Source organism: Phalacrocorax aristotelis, chromosome 2 (genome assembly GCF_949628215.1).
Source record: "Phalacrocorax aristotelis chromosome 2, bGulAri2.1, whole genome shotgun sequence".
Lineage (NCBI taxonomy): Eukaryota > Metazoa > Chordata > Aves > Suliformes > Phalacrocoracidae > Phalacrocorax > Phalacrocorax aristotelis.
In genome coordinates this window covers 11,344,304-11,362,572 of record NC_134277.1, presented here as the reverse complement: position 1 = coordinate 11,362,572, position 18,269 = coordinate 11,344,304, and the positions used below count along the sequence as shown (strand labels likewise).

The window sequence follows — 18,269 nt, the reverse complement described above, 5'->3', positions numbered from 1 at the left end:
ACGGTGTTAGTCCCTGTCTTGCTATTATATCCAGTGATTTTGTGAATGCTTTTAAATACAAATTCCTTTAGATGGTATGATATGAAATATCAAGGATTTTTTTATTATTATATGGAAGATATTAAAAAAATTAAATTAAAAAGCCTAGCCACGAAACTGTGAGAAGTGTAACTTCATTTCCCTAGCCTGTGTATTTATTGTGCTTTTTTTTCTTGTAGAGAAAGTTTTAGGGCAAGATTAATCTTTTTATTTAGTTACATTTACTTCTAAAGGCTCTAATTCTTATTCATAATAACGTGTTTTGAGTCTTAGGAACGCTTCCTGTCAAATTTGATAAATTGTGCCACATTGCTGAAGTCACTTGTTGGAGAACTCCTGCTGTGGGAAGCAGAGATCTTGTTTTAGGCATGGTCCAATAACCTTCATTAAACTATAGAGAAAAATACTCGCTAGGTATGAAAAATATGTCTCTTTCTGTGTCAGAGGATCAGTCTTATGTCAGAGGTTCTGCATGTGAATCCTTCAGAAATTGAAAACCTTTTACGGTTCCTGCAACTTAATGCCCCCCCATACCTTTTTTTTTTTTTTTTCAACTGTCCTCCCAGTCCAAACTGATCACTGAAAAATTAACATCCTTTTTCAGCTGGAAAGTAGAAAAGAAGTGTGAACACAGTGAGTCAGGAAAAATGACAAGATCTTCTTCAGTGAGAATAAAGCAGCTTAGTTACAAAGGTGGCTTGATCTCTGTACTGAAGCCTGAGTTATGATATATAGTACTAGTGTACTAGCACCTGAAGGTAGTTCTGAACTTACAGTTGAAGACTGAAGGCTTAAAGGTTTCCATTTAGAAAGAGGTAATGGAGGAGCAAAGGAAAGCTACATGGTTCCCTCTAGCAGACATAGTTTGCCGTGTTTAGGAGAGATTCTGCATCCAGGTACGACAGAAACTCATGCCAGTGTATTTCCAGGTGTTCGGAAGGAAATTGTGTAACCACTAGTGGTAAAGCAAGGGATTTCTGTTCGAGGTGGTGTTCTTCAGGTGATTAAGCCAGGGTGCTTCTGGAAGTTAATGATGCTCAGTTTTTAATTTCTAGGCTGCACAGCTTTTCTTGAGTTGGTGTTGCAAAGGCTGAGTGTCAGGCTAGAAGTAGGATTTCCCAGTTCCCTTACTAGCAAACTACTGTTCTGTCATTCTTCCAGAGCAGCTGTTTGTAATGCCTTTCCTGGAGGACTTCGTTATGGCAAGCTGCTGCTAAGTAGGAGGTTTCTGGCTAACTTTGTATTGCAGCATGCTTGCTCCATCTCTGCAAAAATAGCAGCACTCAGGCAAATTTTATTTTGTACTCTGGAGTCAAACTGTTGAAAAGTAATGCAATTCTTGACAAGCCTCACTGTCAGTATGAGTGAAGCATATTTAATAGATGTTCAGGTGAAAGATTTGCGTGGAGAAAATGAAACTGTGCTTTGTAATGTCTCAGCATCCTTCAGTTCTGAATTCTGGCTTCTGGGCTGCTGTTTCAGTAGTATCAGAGCTCTGGAGCCTCGTTTAGTCAGGGCCCTTTTTTTTGCAAATACAGCATTATTTTGCATTGCCAAAGCCATTGTTTGCCATAAAAGTTGGGGGGAATGTCCAGGTGAGAATGTTCTTGTGGTATTGCAGGGCTGCAGAAGGATGGACTCTGAATCCACAGCTGCTACAATTTTAAGCTGATCAGAGTTTTGCTAGGCTGCTAGCAAAAATTGGAGTATTGTTAATTTTCTAAATGCTGTTCCATTGAATTCTGCAATGAGAAGGAAAACAGAGGAACAACTTTCCCAATTACAGTCTTACATATATATTTTTTTATATATATATTTTATAAAAAATCGAAGCAAAGTAGCATCTTTGTATTATTCAAATGAGAAACATAAGTACATTTATGGTCATTGGTAAAATTTTAAAATCATTAAGCATTTTGAATTTAATTTTATGTTTTAATTCTAGCACAGCAGTGTGGGTGGATGTGAGATCCCTCTGTGCAGTTTGGGCTTTAGTTAAGTTCAACAGTGTGTGTATGGGTAGGAGTGGCTCTTCTTACCAGTGCTGCTACCATTTGCAGCATTTTACGAAGACCTGTTTTATGCTGGTTTAGCCTGACATTACAAAAAACTGCCTCTGTGCTGCTAGTCATTTTCCTTGTCTCCCAGGTATGATATCTACAAACATATGTTAGGAAATACACCCTTCAGGACGTACCAGGATGCTGAAGTATCCTGAGTATGTGAGCTACTGTTTACCGCAGGTTTGAACTGGTCAGTAAATTAGGCCTTTCTTTAGACTTTAAGAAGAAGGGGGAGAGGAACAGAGGTAACAGAAGGCTGCAGTGAAATAAAACTTTCTATACCATATAAAGAATCTCAGGTTTATTACTTGAAGTATATTGATTTTATTATAGTAGCTTTCCTGTGTTAGTATTGAAACCTGGAGGTGTTGAAAAGCTGTTTGTTTCAGACTTTGTACAAGTGCCAGCTTGTTTTGTGTTTAATTGCTGTGTTGTTGAAATAATTATTTTTCACTTTGATGCTGACTCTGAAGCAGTTTGTGAGTCAGTGGAGAATATGGTAGAGATCACACTGGACAGTTTGTGCTGAATAGCCATCTATAATTTGTTGTGGTAGCTCTTAGGACTTGGTGAAGTGATAGCGGCAGTTCACTTGGGGTGGCAATGTTTGTGCTGGTAGAATGTTTTAGGAACATTTGGTGGGATACCAAGTATGTCTTTCTAATACCACTCTCATCTCATAGGTGCAAATCTGGCTCAAAGGGCGTGTAATTCCTTGGTGGTTTTATTTTTTTTCTTTAAGGTTTGTTTTGTTTTCCAGTCTGTTGTCCAAGCACTTCAGTGGCTTATGTTCCAGTTTATAAATAAAGACAATGCTTAACCCTGCTTGGCATTAAAACTGTTTCTTCCATGTAGATATGTTTCCACTTTTCCCAATGTTTCCATTTTACTTTCAGGTTTTACAGTGCTCAGGGAGCCATGGCAACAACTCTAGGGCCCTTCCCCACCTCTTTATCTCTGTATCTTACTTTCTGTGTGTGTGTATGTGGGTTTTTGTTTTGGGTTTTTTCCCTCCCCTTAATTTTCAGATTTGTTTTGTTTAGTTTATGGGCAATTACTATCAAAACCTGTACTGCTTATTTATCTAGCTTTTAATTTTAGGTTAGTCATACTGATTTACACAGGTCCTTCTAACTACTGTTTTGCAAAGTACCCTGTGGGCTTTGAGAGTCTATTCGACAAAACTGATTTTCTATATTCAGCCTGCTTCTGGATCTTCCAGATCTTTCTGTTGAAAGACATTACATATGCAGCACACCCCTAATGATTCTCAATAAAACTGTTTCGAGGGTCCTTGTTTAATGCCCATGCTGAAATCCTACAACATTTGTAATACTGAATATGAATTTTGCTGTGCAAAGGCTAATCATTTGAATATATTTAAGACTGCAAACACAAAATCCATGCCAAAGCATGCTAAACAGATGAAATAGAATCAGATTACCAAAAAATAATGAAAATAGGTTATTTGTTAATTTAGTACCAAGTGCCTGTGGTTAATTGCAGCATTTTTGAGGAACCCTAATTATTAACAATTTAACCTCCTCTTTCAGGAATACTGAATCCTGCAGTTCTGCAACAATAAATAATTAGTGTGTTTTCCCTTGTATTTCAGAAGATATGGGAACTACAGTATTTCTGGGCTTGAAGAAGTTAGGAAAATTGCTAGGGTAACCCTAGAGGTGGATTATTGGAGTAACAGGAGACAGCCTGGCTGCTCTGCTTTCCCTTCCAGCCCCACCTTCTTTACCCCCTATTAGAAAGGAGTGGTTGTTCCCCCAGTCTGTGTTTGGGGACAAGCCTGTTCCGGTTGTGTTGAGTAGCAGAAGGCTCTGCATTGATTCCTCTGTGGCAAGGAAAAAATACTTTACCTACTGCTGCTCCTTGTTTTCTCCAGAGAGAGAGAGAGGGGACTGCAGCCAGTAGCCCTGCTCAGCTCTATTTTACCTAAATTGTCTTTAGGCCAATCTGCGTTACTGACTGGAAGACACTGGAGTGAATAGCTGTTAAATTGAGCTTGAATACTGCTGTATGACACTATTCCTGCTGGGGTTCTTCTCAATTCTTTTACTAAATCTCTCTGGCCTTTTTGAGTTACAAGTGTGGTGAGTTTAGATAAATTAATCTGACAGTTGTACTTCAAAGGATAATTTAATTTTAGTGTGGTTTTTGCCACATCACCTAGTTTTAGGCTTAGTAGTTAAGTAACTATTTATGCTGTGTGTTCAGAGGGTGATTTAGAGCCCCTAAGCTGGGCTTCTGTTCTGCACTGCCTTCTGTGGGGTGCTCTCCCTCTCCCCTGATGATGATGCATTAGAGATTATGAAGGCTAATTGCGATACCCTTTTATATATTTACATTTACACTAGACGCGTGTGCTTTTGATAGGGAGGAGGGTTTCTGATGTAATTTTAGCTTTCCGAAGTAAGCAGAAGGGATGGATACCTAATATAAGAGATATATGTGAAATAACTGGAAAACTGTTCACAAATACTTAGTTACATTGTAACTATGTCAAGAAACTTGGTTATATTGTGTGACCTTATAAGTAAACAGAAAGTTACTGTATAGTTTCTGCGAGATTTTCATCTGGAGCAACTAGTAATTAAACAGTGCAAATGCAAGGAACTAGACATAAGCTAAGTAACACTGGCTCAGACAAGTATCTGTTAAACATAACTATTGTAACACAAAATTTTTAATGTACTCTAAAGTGGAATTCTTAGCTTTAATCCTTGGGGGCAATAGAAGGGAAAAAAGATATACAGGGGTATGAGGTTTTGTTTGGTTTGGTTTTTTTTGTCAGTTTTAAAAATCTAAACTGCTTTTATTGCTTCCTTTTCTTACTTGGCTATAATACACAATGCATGAGAAAGTGATTGGTTTGTAGCAAAAAAAGTTCTCACTTTATGGAATACTCTGGTCAATAGCAGTAGTTTTGTGTTTTCAATGTAGGTGCCATTTTTGTTGCTTCAGCTAATATAAATAGTACTTAGGACCTACATACTGTATTAATCATGAAGTAGAGGCTAAATGTAATGGGTTGGCTGATAAATAGCTTTAAGGATGGAGAAGGCTGCAAAGATAATTTTAAAAAGAAAAGTATTTTACAGTGAGGGAATCAGTGAATAATAACAACTACTGTGCAATTTATATTTTAAAGTAGATTATTAATTCCTATAACTTGTGCAGAGAGCAATTCACCATTATTTCCAGAATGGTGTAACTTCATTCTTTCTGATTGTTCTTGTCAATGCTTGCTTTTAGAGACATTTATGTAGATATGTGAAACCTCCCGTATGTGCATAAGGAATTATATTTAAGGCAGCAACATTATTTGCGCTTTGAAACTCATTTGATAACATTTGCTGTTTACTGTTGGCCTTCAAAATTTTCTACCAGCCCTTAGTCCGTGGGGTTTGAGTTTAATGGTTATTGTTCTTTGTCTAGCCTTGTTTCCCTTAGAAAGAAGCAGATGATCATCTGGGCAGAAAACTGAGTTAATTTAGCCAATATGAAGAGCGTATATAGAGAGTTGGAATAATGAAATAATTGTGGGTAAAAAAAAAAAGTTTCTGCTGTTATTTTGGAAATAGGAGCTTGTTAGTGGTTTTCTTTTGTCCCTGTTTTGTTTTATTATCTTCCAGGACAGAACAAGGAACTGCATTCCTTTGGGCTCTTTCTCATATTTTATTGATCATTACAACAAATAATGTGTTCTGAATTGAGTTTTTGACAGCGCAGGATATTAACACATCAGAAATAGGAAGTAAACATGAGAGTTGTTTAGAGCTGAGCACAAACAGTTGTGTGAGAAAGCTAAATCATATATTTTTAATGTGCAGAAATGCATCTTCTGAGCACTTCCAAGTATCTTGCAATATAACTTTAATATTAGAACATTCCTGGAACATGTAATATTATAACATTTTTAGTGTTGAACATGGTCTTTAGGGTGTTTCTTGCAACAGTTCTCTCTAGTTATACTTTCTTTTGGATAATAAATAACTACGCCGAGTGGTGGAAATGAGACAGTACTTACCAAACCTGCGTGGGCAATTTAGTAACAGAAACCAAGCGGAAAATGCTTTTAGTCTTTGACTGTCTTTGCTGAAAACTTGGCTTCTGTCTCTTTCTGTCATGCTTGCCTAATAAATTTTTTACAGGAGTTAATAGATTTTGCATATCAATTAGTCTGATTCCTGCTTCTGTTTCTGACTGTAAAATGTCTGGGCGGTTGCCTCGATGCTCTTGTGTCAGTCCTGACTGACCAGAGTACCAATTTCCATCCCTCAGGCTTTCCCCAGTGTCTTTGTGTAAGACTGTATTTGGTATCAAAAACTCTTAAAGCAAAATATAATGTTGCCATTAATATTGCAGTGTCATATAGCAGGCTAAAAATGTATGGAATTAGTAGATTGATAAATATTTATGCCTTGTTTTCAGCCTGCCTGGTTGTGGACTATCTAAGGACTAAATAAAGCTCAACTTTTGATTTAGGGTTGGCTGGATTAAAAATTTCAGTGTCTTGAGGATGGAAGATTGTATTCCCTCTGGTTTTGATGTAAGAATAGACAATACAACTGAATTATGTTAAAAGTGGAGTGAGCAGAAAAGCAAGGATGGAAAAGGGATGAGAAACAGGAATAGAAGATGTAATTCCTTGTATTATTTGTTGCCTATTAACATGTGTAACTGTAGAAGTAAATGAGGCTTCTATAATTAAGGAGTTGACCTAGTACTACCTCAAATAATGGTAGGTGCATAATAGGTGTGGCACACGAAAGGACAAATATTATTAAACCTGTGGAAAAATGAAGAACCGTGTCCTGTTAAACGAGGTCTTAATAAAGACTGTACAGCAGATAAAATTCAAAAATAATAAATTAGCATGTATGGCTAGGTATTAGTGTATGTGGCCTCTTGCTTGTTTCCCAGCCTATCTCAAGTAGTTCTTCATAACTGGGGACTGAATGTGAAGGATGGTTGATGGGTGCAAGAGGGAGATGCTACCTGTTTTATTCCAGTCAGGTGTATTGAATGTCAGCCATGTGCATAGTGCAGGGAACGTGGCCTATGCCCTGGGGAGTTTAGACCGTGAATCTGGGAAGTTGGATCACTCTGTGGAGGAAGATGGATTTCATCTGGGCTGAGACTATATTTAGGACAGGAGGTCTTTCTCAGTCTAGTGTGGCTTTTCTGTTGATGTCAGCTGGGTACTTCTAGAAAAGACTAAAAATGAATTGTGAACATGGTAACTCTGTTGTGTTGCATTGCTTGTTGCAGGCAGCTACAAGTTCCTATGTAGCTTTTGGTATTTCCATGAATTTTCTTTTCTTTTCCTCATCTCTGTGTTTAATCTGTTGTTTGGTGGTTTGGTTTTGTTTTGTGTGTGTGTGTTTGTTTTGAACTTATTCTGTTGCAGTTAATTCCAATGGCTGTTGTTTGTGTTCTTCCCTGTGTGGAACAGCTCTTGAGTTTCCAGCCTGCGAACGCCACTGATCGCTCTCCTAAGTAAATCAGAATGAAATTTCCATGTTTATCCAACATCATGCTTAAGGGCTAAGTAATTATTGAGAATTGGCACATTTTCTGTCTGCAGATTCAGAAGGCAAATATTTAGGAGAAAGATCAAAATGTTACTTATTATCATTAGGGTTAACGTAGTGTTCATTCTCTTTGTTCCTTTAACTTTTTTGACCAATGGAAGCCAACTTGAGAAGTGTAAGCTCTGATCAGCTATAAATTCATGTGCATACAGTAACTGCTCATGTTGTTGCAAATGCAGAAAAAAAGTATTTTTTGTTTTTAAGCAAAAAACCCCCACCCAATCTTCTAAATACAGACTTCTTACATTCTACCCACCATAATTTTCTTGCAAATTAATTCTAAATAAATAAAATATAGTAATATGGTTCCAGAATGGCTCCTACCACTATTAATAATTCTATTCTTTGAACTCACAAAGTAAAATAAATCCAATTGATCTGCTTGACTGTAACAAAACTATTCATCGGCCATTCTTGTGCCACTTGTAATGGTTTTGACAGATATGTGATATACTTGAAAAAAGCCATTTGAAAAAGATGCTAAAAAGCCTGTCTTTTGACAGTGGAAGACAGGAGTATTTGTAATTCTTCAAGAATGTGTAAAAATGTACAGCTTACCTTAGTTACGGACCTGGAGATCTTGAGAGAGAAACAGACTGGAGAAATAACAGACAATATTGACTATGCTGTAGGGGCCAATCCTCCAGCATAGTTAAAACATGGATTGTTAGATGAAATTAAGGACTGCTCTGAAGGTAACTTGAGTATATTCAAGGCTATGATAGTGCTAATTGTTAATGCAAGAATTTAATAAAAACTAGACAAATAATTAACTGGGCTTGCTTTCAAATCCAACTTGTTGAAAATACAGTTTAAAAAGTATGTATTTAACTGACCGTTCACATCTGGGATACATATGTGTAATAGAAATAACCAGTGGGCACTGCTGTTAAAACCAGTGGTACAGTCTGTTGCGCTATGAAGGATTAAGACTTTGCAATTATGTAGAGACGTTGCTTCACAAAAGTCAGTATATGTAGGTCACAGTTTTTTAGTGTGTTCAAAGGCTCTTTGTGTTTCAGAAGTGTGATCTGCATCTCATTGTAGAAGCTCTTTGTTCCTAAAGAAATGTTTGTAACTCTGCTTCTACTGAAGTGCTTCAGGTTTTTCTCTCTTTTTTGGGGTTGGTGGGGTTTTTTTTTTTGAGGGGGTGGGGCGGTGGTGCATGTACACCAGATGTAAAGCTACTAACCGTGCTCTGCTTCTATGTCTGGGAAAACTGCATCTGTTCTTCCATTGTTTAATTGGTGTTTTCCTGTTGTGATGGGTACTTTCCATCCTGCATATGTACCATCATCCTTCTGTCTCTTTCTGATTTCTGCAGTTGTTTAATAAAAGAAATCACTAAAAATGTCTTTTGAAGGGCTTTTGGCAGAACTTAAATCCATATTACTGAGCTTCGGCTCCACTGATTAAATATTTCTAGCCATGATTTATTGATATTGCAAAAGATCTGGCATGAAAGAAAGGAAGTAGAAGTACAGTCAGAACTCTGGCAGTCGTGTGTCGTTAAAAACTCTTGAAACAGAAGAGGTAAATTTGGTTGACGCTAGCTGTGTATTCCAGACACCACTATTAAACATATGCTTGGACTTGTATCTCTGTAATTCAGAAATTAGTTAATATTTTATCTGTCAATATATTCTTGTCAAGAATGTTAACTGTTTAATATGTTGTTCACTGCATACATTGCTCATAGGCAGATCCCTAAGCTTTCCTGTATTATAAATGACTGGACATGATTAACTAAAAAGTGTGTTGTATTTGTATTAATACAAATTTTGTTTGGTGTTTGTTTTTTCTAGGTCCATTTTCCAGACACAGAGAGGGCAGAATGGCTCAACAAGGTAAGGGTAGTAACTAGCATCGCTTCTGAATGGGAAGGGGAAGAAGGGAAATCTGAGATTAAAAAAAACAGTGAGGCAAGAATCTGTGAATAGATTAGTCTTAACTTTTTGTGCTTTTTATACAGTTGAAGCTTCTGGTCATTGATCTAGTTAGTCACGAGAAAGATTAAATCTGTTTCCGTGGTCTTGAAATCATGAGTTTTGGAGAATGATTTTAAGTGGCATTAAAATAATGACAGCTATAATTGTGTGGAAGTCATAGCACCTCTAAAGACAGTCTCTTATATTCTACCTGTCTGGTGTACTTCCCAGTTACTGTAGGTTCCTGACCTACAATCTAAACACAACGAAATTTTTCAGTTTGATTTGTGTGTGTGATAATCTAATATACAGAACTATGTAGCTTGGTTTTTCAAAAAATATCTTCCATTCAAGGAGCATAGAAGGAACATGAGTTAGTTAGAAAATAGTGAGGAAAAAAACCCTATATAGAATTTTCAGATATAACAGTAAAATACTCTGTTTTTACATTTATAAACCTTATGCATTTATTTAAGTAATGCATTTGACCCATTTTTTCTTATTCCTCCCTTTACATGCAAATAAACATAACCCTCTTCACACTTTGCCCCAGCATTCAGTGTCGGTGCTGAATGCACATGCATTTGTGGCATAAAAGAAGAAAAATCTTCATATTATTTTTCTCTTCCTCCAGTGCTTCAGACTTGTGCAAATGTATAAAACGCACAAATTGAGAATTCCAGAAAGCTTTCCTGTACGTAGAAAGGAACCAGTTCTTATGTCTGGAACAAAGTGGATAGAGAACTTGTATGTTTCAAAGTTTGTACAAAATTTCTTACATATGCCTTAAAGAATATTTTTAGTTATGTGTGAGGTTGTGTTCCACGGAGGTTTTGGTTTGTTTTTTTCCCCCCCCCCCCTTTCTCCTAGACTGTAAAACAGATGTGGCCTTTTATTTGCCAATTTATTGAGAAACTCTTCCGGGAGACCATAGAACCAGCAGTAAGAGGAGCAAACAACCACCTCAGTACCTTCAGTTTTACAAAGATTGATATCGGTCATCAGGTCAGTGTCTGGTGAAGTTCTTCTAAGAGGCTCTGCCTTACATACTGTTTTCATGTAGCCTGTTTAAATCTACACAGAAGTACTTCTGGATTACACTTGGTGGTAAGCCTGATTCTGGTTTCTGTTGTGACATTAAAATAAAAATGCATGTGGCTTTTTTAGCAGAGGCTTCTTTTTTGGTGTTTTTTTTTTTTTTTCTTCTTTTTCTTTTTTCCTCTGGGGGTCTCTGCTTTAGAAATTTGCCTGAGAATTAGGAGAATACTCAAAGTATAGTAACTCCTAGTCATGTGAAGAGCTCATAGCAACATGATTTGAATACTGTTCATGTAACGCTTTACATTAAGTGAGCAGGGACCGTTATCCTTTTCTTGCCAGATGATCCAAGGGCAATTACTGTTCCTGTAACAGATGAACTTTTAATCATGTTATATATGGAGTCTGTTGACACAAGGCTGCTGGCTCAGCTTTCCAAAGGACTGCACATAACAAGGAGCAGATAGGTGTTTACCTTCTGTTCGGTCCCATGAAAGAAGGGGTCATAATATATAGATGTGAGATGCCTGCAGAAGAGCCTGTTTGACCAGTCCAAGCTAAGAATAAGTTAGCTCTGCTTGCAAAGCTCGGCACTGCTTATTCTTACCTACTTCAACCAGAGCTTTACTTCTGTTGAGATGTAGTTTTAACAGCTTTTTTGTGAAGTTGTCTTTTGTGTTCCTCCTGTTTGTTATAAATGGGATTTTAAGTAAGGATTTAAAAATCCCATCCACCCTTCTCTTCCCTCCCCTGCCCCCCCCCCCGATGTTACAAAAACTGAAGTTAAGTTTCAGGTGTGATGAAGGAGAACTATTTTTCTGTCTTTGTGACTCTCTTTCATGTATATTACAGTTCATTATACTTCACCTTTTGTATGGTGGGCTTTTCTTTTAAGTTGTAAATGCTTTCACACAGGGGCTCTGTCCTGCCCTAGATGCACCTGTATTAGAGGCTGTGGAATAGCATTCCTTTAAAGCCATACTAATTTTAAGTAGGGTTTAAATTAGCTTCCACAGTTCTGTATGCTTCTGCAGCTGGACTGAGTTATCTCAGACATGAGAAACAGCTGTTCTTACTTTCTATTGCAACCTCAATGGAATTGTGTCCTGTGAGCTGCACAGCCCCAAACACAGCGGGAATCTGACAGCAGTGAGATTTCCATTTTACGTAAATTACTAAAAAGGTGTAAATAAGAATATGGCAATTTTTCCAGAAAGGAAAAAATCAAGATGTGGTAGGAGCTGGTGCTAACAAGGTCATTGGTCATCCACTCCCACCTAGTATTTGATGAATGAGTCTTGGGGATGTTTGATTGGTATGTGTTGCTTCTGTGTGAGAGGGAGAGAGCGAACGCAGCAGTTTAGAGAGAGAGCACAGAGTGGTTGGCACAACTTCTTGTGGGGGTTATGGATTATTTTCCATCCGTTCCGACTAAATTTTGCTTAAGACAACTACATTTTTGTGAATTAATTTTAGCTTGTTTTAGTTGCACAGAAAAGGATGCTTAATCTGGGAGTGTTAGACATATACTAGTACAGAGAAATGAGGTGTTTGTTGCAGGGAGAGGGAAAGCTTGATATTAAATCTTTGGTTAATCTTGAAATCTAGTTGTCTAAACCCAGGGTAATTGCCAGAAGGGTTGTGTTTGGGTGGATCCTAGCAAGGTAATTTTTACCCATGAAATAACGTTTTGAGCTAAATTGATAGCTTTGCTTCGCACCTTTTAATAACACTTACAGTAAATTCTTAACTTAAGGCTTGAATGTGCATATATCCACCTTTATTTTGAAGTTAAGAGTTTAATATCGTATAGTTCAGTAAAAGGATCCAACTTCTACTTGCTTCATTGTTTCATTATTTCAGCCTCTGCGGATAAATGGTGTAAAAGTGTACACTGAAAATGTGGACAAACGGCAGATCATTTTGGATCTTCAAATCAGGTAAACTTTATCATATTACAATGGAGCCTATGCTTTATAATATGTGCTTTGTTTGATCTGGCAGTTGTGTTGGCCTGAAAGGAGAAGAATTGCTTCATTACACAAATGCAGTTAGTCCTAACTGTATATGAAAGGAGGAAGCAACTACATGCTGTAAATAGAATTTATCTGAGGGAAGTAGTATATCAACTTAGTGTGACTCCATTGTTAAAGCAATTTTGGTTAATAATAAAAAAAAACTTTTTAAAGCTAAAGCACTATCTTTTGAATTTTTTTTTTCTAAGGTATTAAAACTCTGCTGTGAAGTTTAGTCCAGTCTGAAATTCAGGATATAGGATGTTTGGGAATTTTTACTTTTCTCAGTTATTTAGATTTTTTTTAATAAACACCATATTAGAAAAAGAGAATGATAGTTACAGAATAGCTTGTGCTCATACCACTAACTGAAGTAAATCTATGTATTATATAATGCCAGAGTGACTGTGCTCCACTGCTTCAGGTTTCTTTGCCCTTTCATCATGACCCCATGTATATTGGTTTAAAAATAGATCTACCCACCATTTGCCAAAGTCTTTCTCAACACAGTTACAGAGTTTTTGAAAATTCAGTCAGTGAACCCAGCCATGTTTTTATGCTTGACCATCACAGGTGTGTGTTACAGTGACTGCTTTTGCCTGTTTGTAGCTTGTGGAAAGGCTGGATTTGTCAGTCGCTGATGCCCCAGCAAAGAGCAACCTTCTGGGTTTCATGCTGCTTCTCTGGCAGTAGCCAGAAGGTTAATGAGGCCTCTCAGCTTTTCTATTTCAGAGTCACTCCCAAAGTTTGAACTTGGTTATTCTTAATTTTGAATTATTTATCTAAATCTCAGCTCTGTTGAAGCCTGTGCTGCTTTGTCAAAGCTGGGCCCCAGAGTGATAAGAGAAGATGCTGCTGCATCCTTTCCTGGGTTTCAGAGGAGGGTGAGAGCTATGTCTGTGAGTAGGGCCCAGTCTTTATTGAATTGAACCACTTTATTTCTGTAGGAAAAAGACAGCTATCCAAACCAAGGATTGGTGTTGCTGGACAAAATAGAGCAGGATTGTCTCTTGAGAGCTTGTTTCACTGGATGGCTGCTGTTAGCCCCAGTGGAGGAATTTCCTTCAGTTTTCTCTTTGTTGTCATTTTGATAGCAGCTGTGAGAACAGCCTCACCTCTTCAGATTTAAGCCCTCAGGAAAACAGACTTGTTTGACCACTATGGACACAGTGAAGAGAAATTTTTTTTGAGAACTTATTTTTGAGACACTTGAGAGGCCATGTCTCTCAAGACTACTTCTTCCCTTTAAAGCATAAAGCAGGAGGAGAGGGTAAACCCAGTGTTCCTTTTTTATTTTTTATTTTTTTCCCCTCCTGCTCATTGTAGTGAAGTAGGCTGGGACAGATAAATGTAAAAAGGACAATAGCTTTGTACAAAAATTTCAGGAATAATGTCCTATTACCTAGACCTGAAGGAAATCTTTACCCATATGTCTCATTGCATTACATTGTAACCTACTTAGAGAAGTGATAACAGCTGGAGTAGAATCCAGTCTAAAAGGCTGAAATAAATTCCTTGAAGTGGTTTAAATAACAATAATAGTGCAGAGTCAGCTAGGTGCCCGTTTACCCCAACAGCCTGTCCCTACTGCCAGTGGCATAGGCCTCCAGGAAGAAAACAGAAACAAGAGAGCTATGGGGGCTTAGACAAAACCCCCATCAAAGTCAGTCCCATTTCATATTTAAGACTTGTCCTTGACACCTTCTCATTGGGAAAGGGCTCTTTTCCAAAGGCTTTTACTTATGCACGTTTAAGACAGATGGCACCCCAGTATCAATTATTACTGTTTGCTTTTTTCTTTTTTTTTTTTTTTCTTTAAAATGTCCTCTAAGAGTCTATCACTGGTATTGTTTCAGTAGTAACAGGAAGAAAGAATAAGAGTCTCTAATGTTCCTGGCATGTTTAGATATAGAGTTATGTACAGACACCAACTCTGAACTGTTCCTTAGGGAATGAACTTTAGTTCAGTTTTGCAAGATTATAAAGAACAGTCTTACTGCTGGGGAAGTCTGTCCTTTGGAGTATTTATCCCTGTAGATTTTAATCTCCAGATAAATCAGTTTCTTCTAATTTTAGTTTATTTTTAAGTTTAAAGTTAGGGGCTTTGTATAAACCCTTCATTCTCTAAATACAATTGAGAAGGAAAACAATCTCTCTAAACATACATAAGCGTAGCTGTACGAAGCCAAGCCCCGTGGGGGGTGTGGCAGGGGAGGGGGGAGGAAGAAGAAAGATTTTACTTTATTTACATTTTTAATTTTTTTAAAGTACATTAATTCTTTTAATAATCTCCTTTTATCCTGCTGTTCCACTGTCGTGGCCTCCTTTAGCCCTTTCTACTGTCAGTTGTTTGTGACGGAGTATATGCATTTGCTTTGGACCTTCCATACAGTACATTTAAGTAGTTTCTATGTGATTCCAAAACACTTCAGTAGTTTTTGCATCCTCCTTGAGTTTTTTTGGTTTTTACTTTTAAGTTTAATTGCAAAAGGAGTGTGTTTTATTTTAGTTTTTATTGTTTCTGCAAGGAAATCAAGTGCAGTATGATCATCGCTTCAGTGTTTTTCAGAACCTTTTGAAACAGGTCCTATGCATGGCTCAGGATCCAGTTAAGAACTTTACTCTAGTAAGCAGCTTGACTACCTAATCCACAAAGCAATCATTGGAAATTGTATTTACAGGTTCAATTTCAGGACCACATTTGCAAAGGGAGCACTTTACCTTTCTCTTACTGTAGCTTTATGTTAAAAAAATTGTCAAAACTCACGTTACAATTTAAAAGTCTTGTTTCTGGTGACAAAGATGCACAAGGGAAAAATTTTAACTCTTGAGCAAATGAAGATAAAGTCTAAATAAATTGTTAATAAATAGAAATCTTAGATTTACTAAAGTGCATGAATGTAGTAAACACTTGGGGAAAATTAAAGGTTATGGATCAACAGAAGACAAGATAAACTCTGTCAAATTAAATGTGAACTGTAGTAAAGAAAGCCAAAAAGGACTGAGAGATTGAGGAAATACTTGTTAATAGCGTACAGCTGAGGTTTTTCACCTTCTCATGACACAAAAAGTAAAGGCACTAAAAGAAAGTTTTAGGCTGCAGATTTAAACACACAGAAATACATTTTTTTTCACGTGTCTGCTTGAATGGAAGTCACTACCGTTGTACTGGCGGAAGATTGATGTAAAAATGGGGTCAAAAGACCTTCTAAAGACCTTCCAGAAAACAATGAAGGTAGTCCATAGTGCAGAATCACCCATCATTGTTATCCGGGAAATACTTTTGTCCTGTTCTTCATTTGTTTGTTTTCCTTCTGGCTTTTATGGGCTACCATGACCACATACAGTATACTGTGCTTCTCGTCTGATTCAGTACAGCTGCTGTTATATTCCTACAAGACTGTCCTCATTAAACTGTAATCTATCTCAGTGATCTGTACATTACAGGGGTCATAAATACTTCTGGGATATTATGATCCGAATGTATAGAATTTGCTTGCTAAATGAGCCTTGAAGTTGTATGTTATGTTACAGTGGAATTCTGTATTGCATCGACTGTTAATGGACCCGGCCAAGTATCTTAGGGAATAAAACCATGTTTAACTTTATAATAAGGCTAAAAGGTTATAAGGTTATTACCCTCCAATGCAGTTTGTTAGTATTTTTACTTCAATTTGTCATGTTATTACGGATTTTCAACTGAGCATATTGCTTCCCAGTCTTCATAACACAAATAGTTCTGAGGCTACAAAGTGCCAAGATTGAGGTTTCAGCTGCAGGTTTTAATTGACCTTGCTCCTCTGTGTCATGTTGTTATGCAATTACTTACATGTGTGTGTGTATTTATATATATCTCTACTATCTCTATATATAGTTAGATAGGTAAAAATAGCAATTACATCGTTTTAAATAGTGTGTTAAAAATTATATACCTATTTTTAAACTGTACGGTCACACTACATTCTTTCCAGGGAAAGCAGCGGTCACCTTCCTTTCGCATAGACCCCTGTCATGTTGTCTTCAAGTTCCCCTAACTGGTCATTGTACCAAAGTGATTCTGCATAGTGTTACCTTTTGAACAGTCCAAAATAAATTCCCATGTTGGATGTTTATAAGAATGTCTCGGTACTATTGTTTATTTCTGCATAAAGGATTGATAAGATTTGCTTTTGCTTGAAATCCCGTAGGCAGCAACATCACACACAGAGCACAGGAGGATACAGATGAGTTGAATAATGGATATCCTGAATGCAGCAACTCTCACCTTCATTTTCTTTTAATAGTACCTTGTAGCAATCGATTGTTGGGGGGAGAGGGCAGGAGTCCTGCTGTTATGCTCTTGCTGTGAGAGTAATTTATTTTAACTTGACTTGATCCTAAAATGGCCCCATGAAGACAGCAAATCCATTTTTCTTCATAACTTCCCAGACATTTCTGTAATAAGATTCCATCAGAGTCCTAAACACAGCTGAACAGTTTTTCATTGTGCAGGCTAGGTCTGAGGAACCTAATGTGAGGAAGCCTTGGCTCTACTGCAGAATCTGGAACAGGATGCCTTAAGAGGAAATAAATTCCCTCCCACTCCCAGCAGTGTCCGGCTTTAAGCTACCTTATCTCCTCCCCACTTTGTTCCTTCTTCCATTTTCTTTAACTGGGTGGTCTGTTCAGAAGGCTTTTCAGATTTCGTTTGTCCTTTTGTCATAACCTAGATCTTCTTAGCCAGTCTCCTTGTCCAGCCAGTCTCTCCTTAGCTGTAGCTTGGTATTCAATCTGTTGGGTTTTGGTTTTAGCTCTCATTCTGTAGGATCATTGACCAATTCCCTTGCTAAATCAGAGTTTCAAGCTTTCTTCCTAAATTCCTTGTTGAGTCTCAGAATTAGTTTGTTTTCTGACCCAGTGTGGCTCCTAACAGCAGCAGCAGTTCTTGGAAAAGATCCGCCCAATTCTGCGGGTACATGCTTGATCTGCATGGAGCTTTAGGAAAAGCAACTGCAAAATCTGAGTCAGAGTTGTGTGTGAATAATCTTTTAGCCTTGTAGTATGGGCAAAATAGATAGAGGTTTTTTTACCATCTCTACAGATTATCTCTGAGATATAGGGCAGCATGAGCAAAATTTCAAGCACTTGACCTTGCATCCCCCAAAATGGGATGCAAGAGCTGTTCAGGGAAAAATGTGCATAATTTTTAATATATAATTTTCTACTTTGCTTCCTGCCTCCTTTTTTCCATTGAGAAAGCGCTGAACCGTTTTTGGCTTAAACCTTGCGTAATGGATCATCCAGCTCAGCATGGCCAGTTTACCGAACTTCTAAATATGACTGTTTTTGCAAGTCTGAACATTTTGGACATCTTTGAGCTTTAGCAAAATAACCGTCTCTGTCTAGCGCATCTCATGATTATACTAGATGAGAGTGGATTTGGGTACATGTACTATCAATGAGACCTATGTAGAGCTTTCCTGAAATGGAGTATGAATTCTGTGTCTGTTTCTTCCCAAAAGTAAGGCTGCTTGCGTGTTTTCTTTTATGCATGCTTCTGGAGATGACAACATACCTCTGTATTAGTTTGAGTGATTT

General features: G+C 37.5%; 1 protein-coding gene across 2 annotated transcripts in view; it reads left to right on the top strand.

Annotated features, from left to right (window-relative positions):
• ESYT2 (extended synaptotagmin 2) overlaps window positions 1-18,269 on the top strand; it is a 93,248-nt gene that overhangs the window by 24,545 nt on the left and 50,434 nt on the right. For both annotated transcript variants that reach the window (XM_075082389.1, XM_075082388.1), the window contains exons 2-4: window positions 9,517-9,558; window positions 10,510-10,644; window positions 12,541-12,617. In XM_075082389.1, the coding sequence (XP_074938490.1) occupies window positions 9,517-9,558; window positions 10,510-10,644; window positions 12,541-12,617 (254 nt within the window). The remainder of the gene's footprint in view (window positions 1-9,516; window positions 9,559-10,509; window positions 10,645-12,540; window positions 12,618-18,269) is intronic.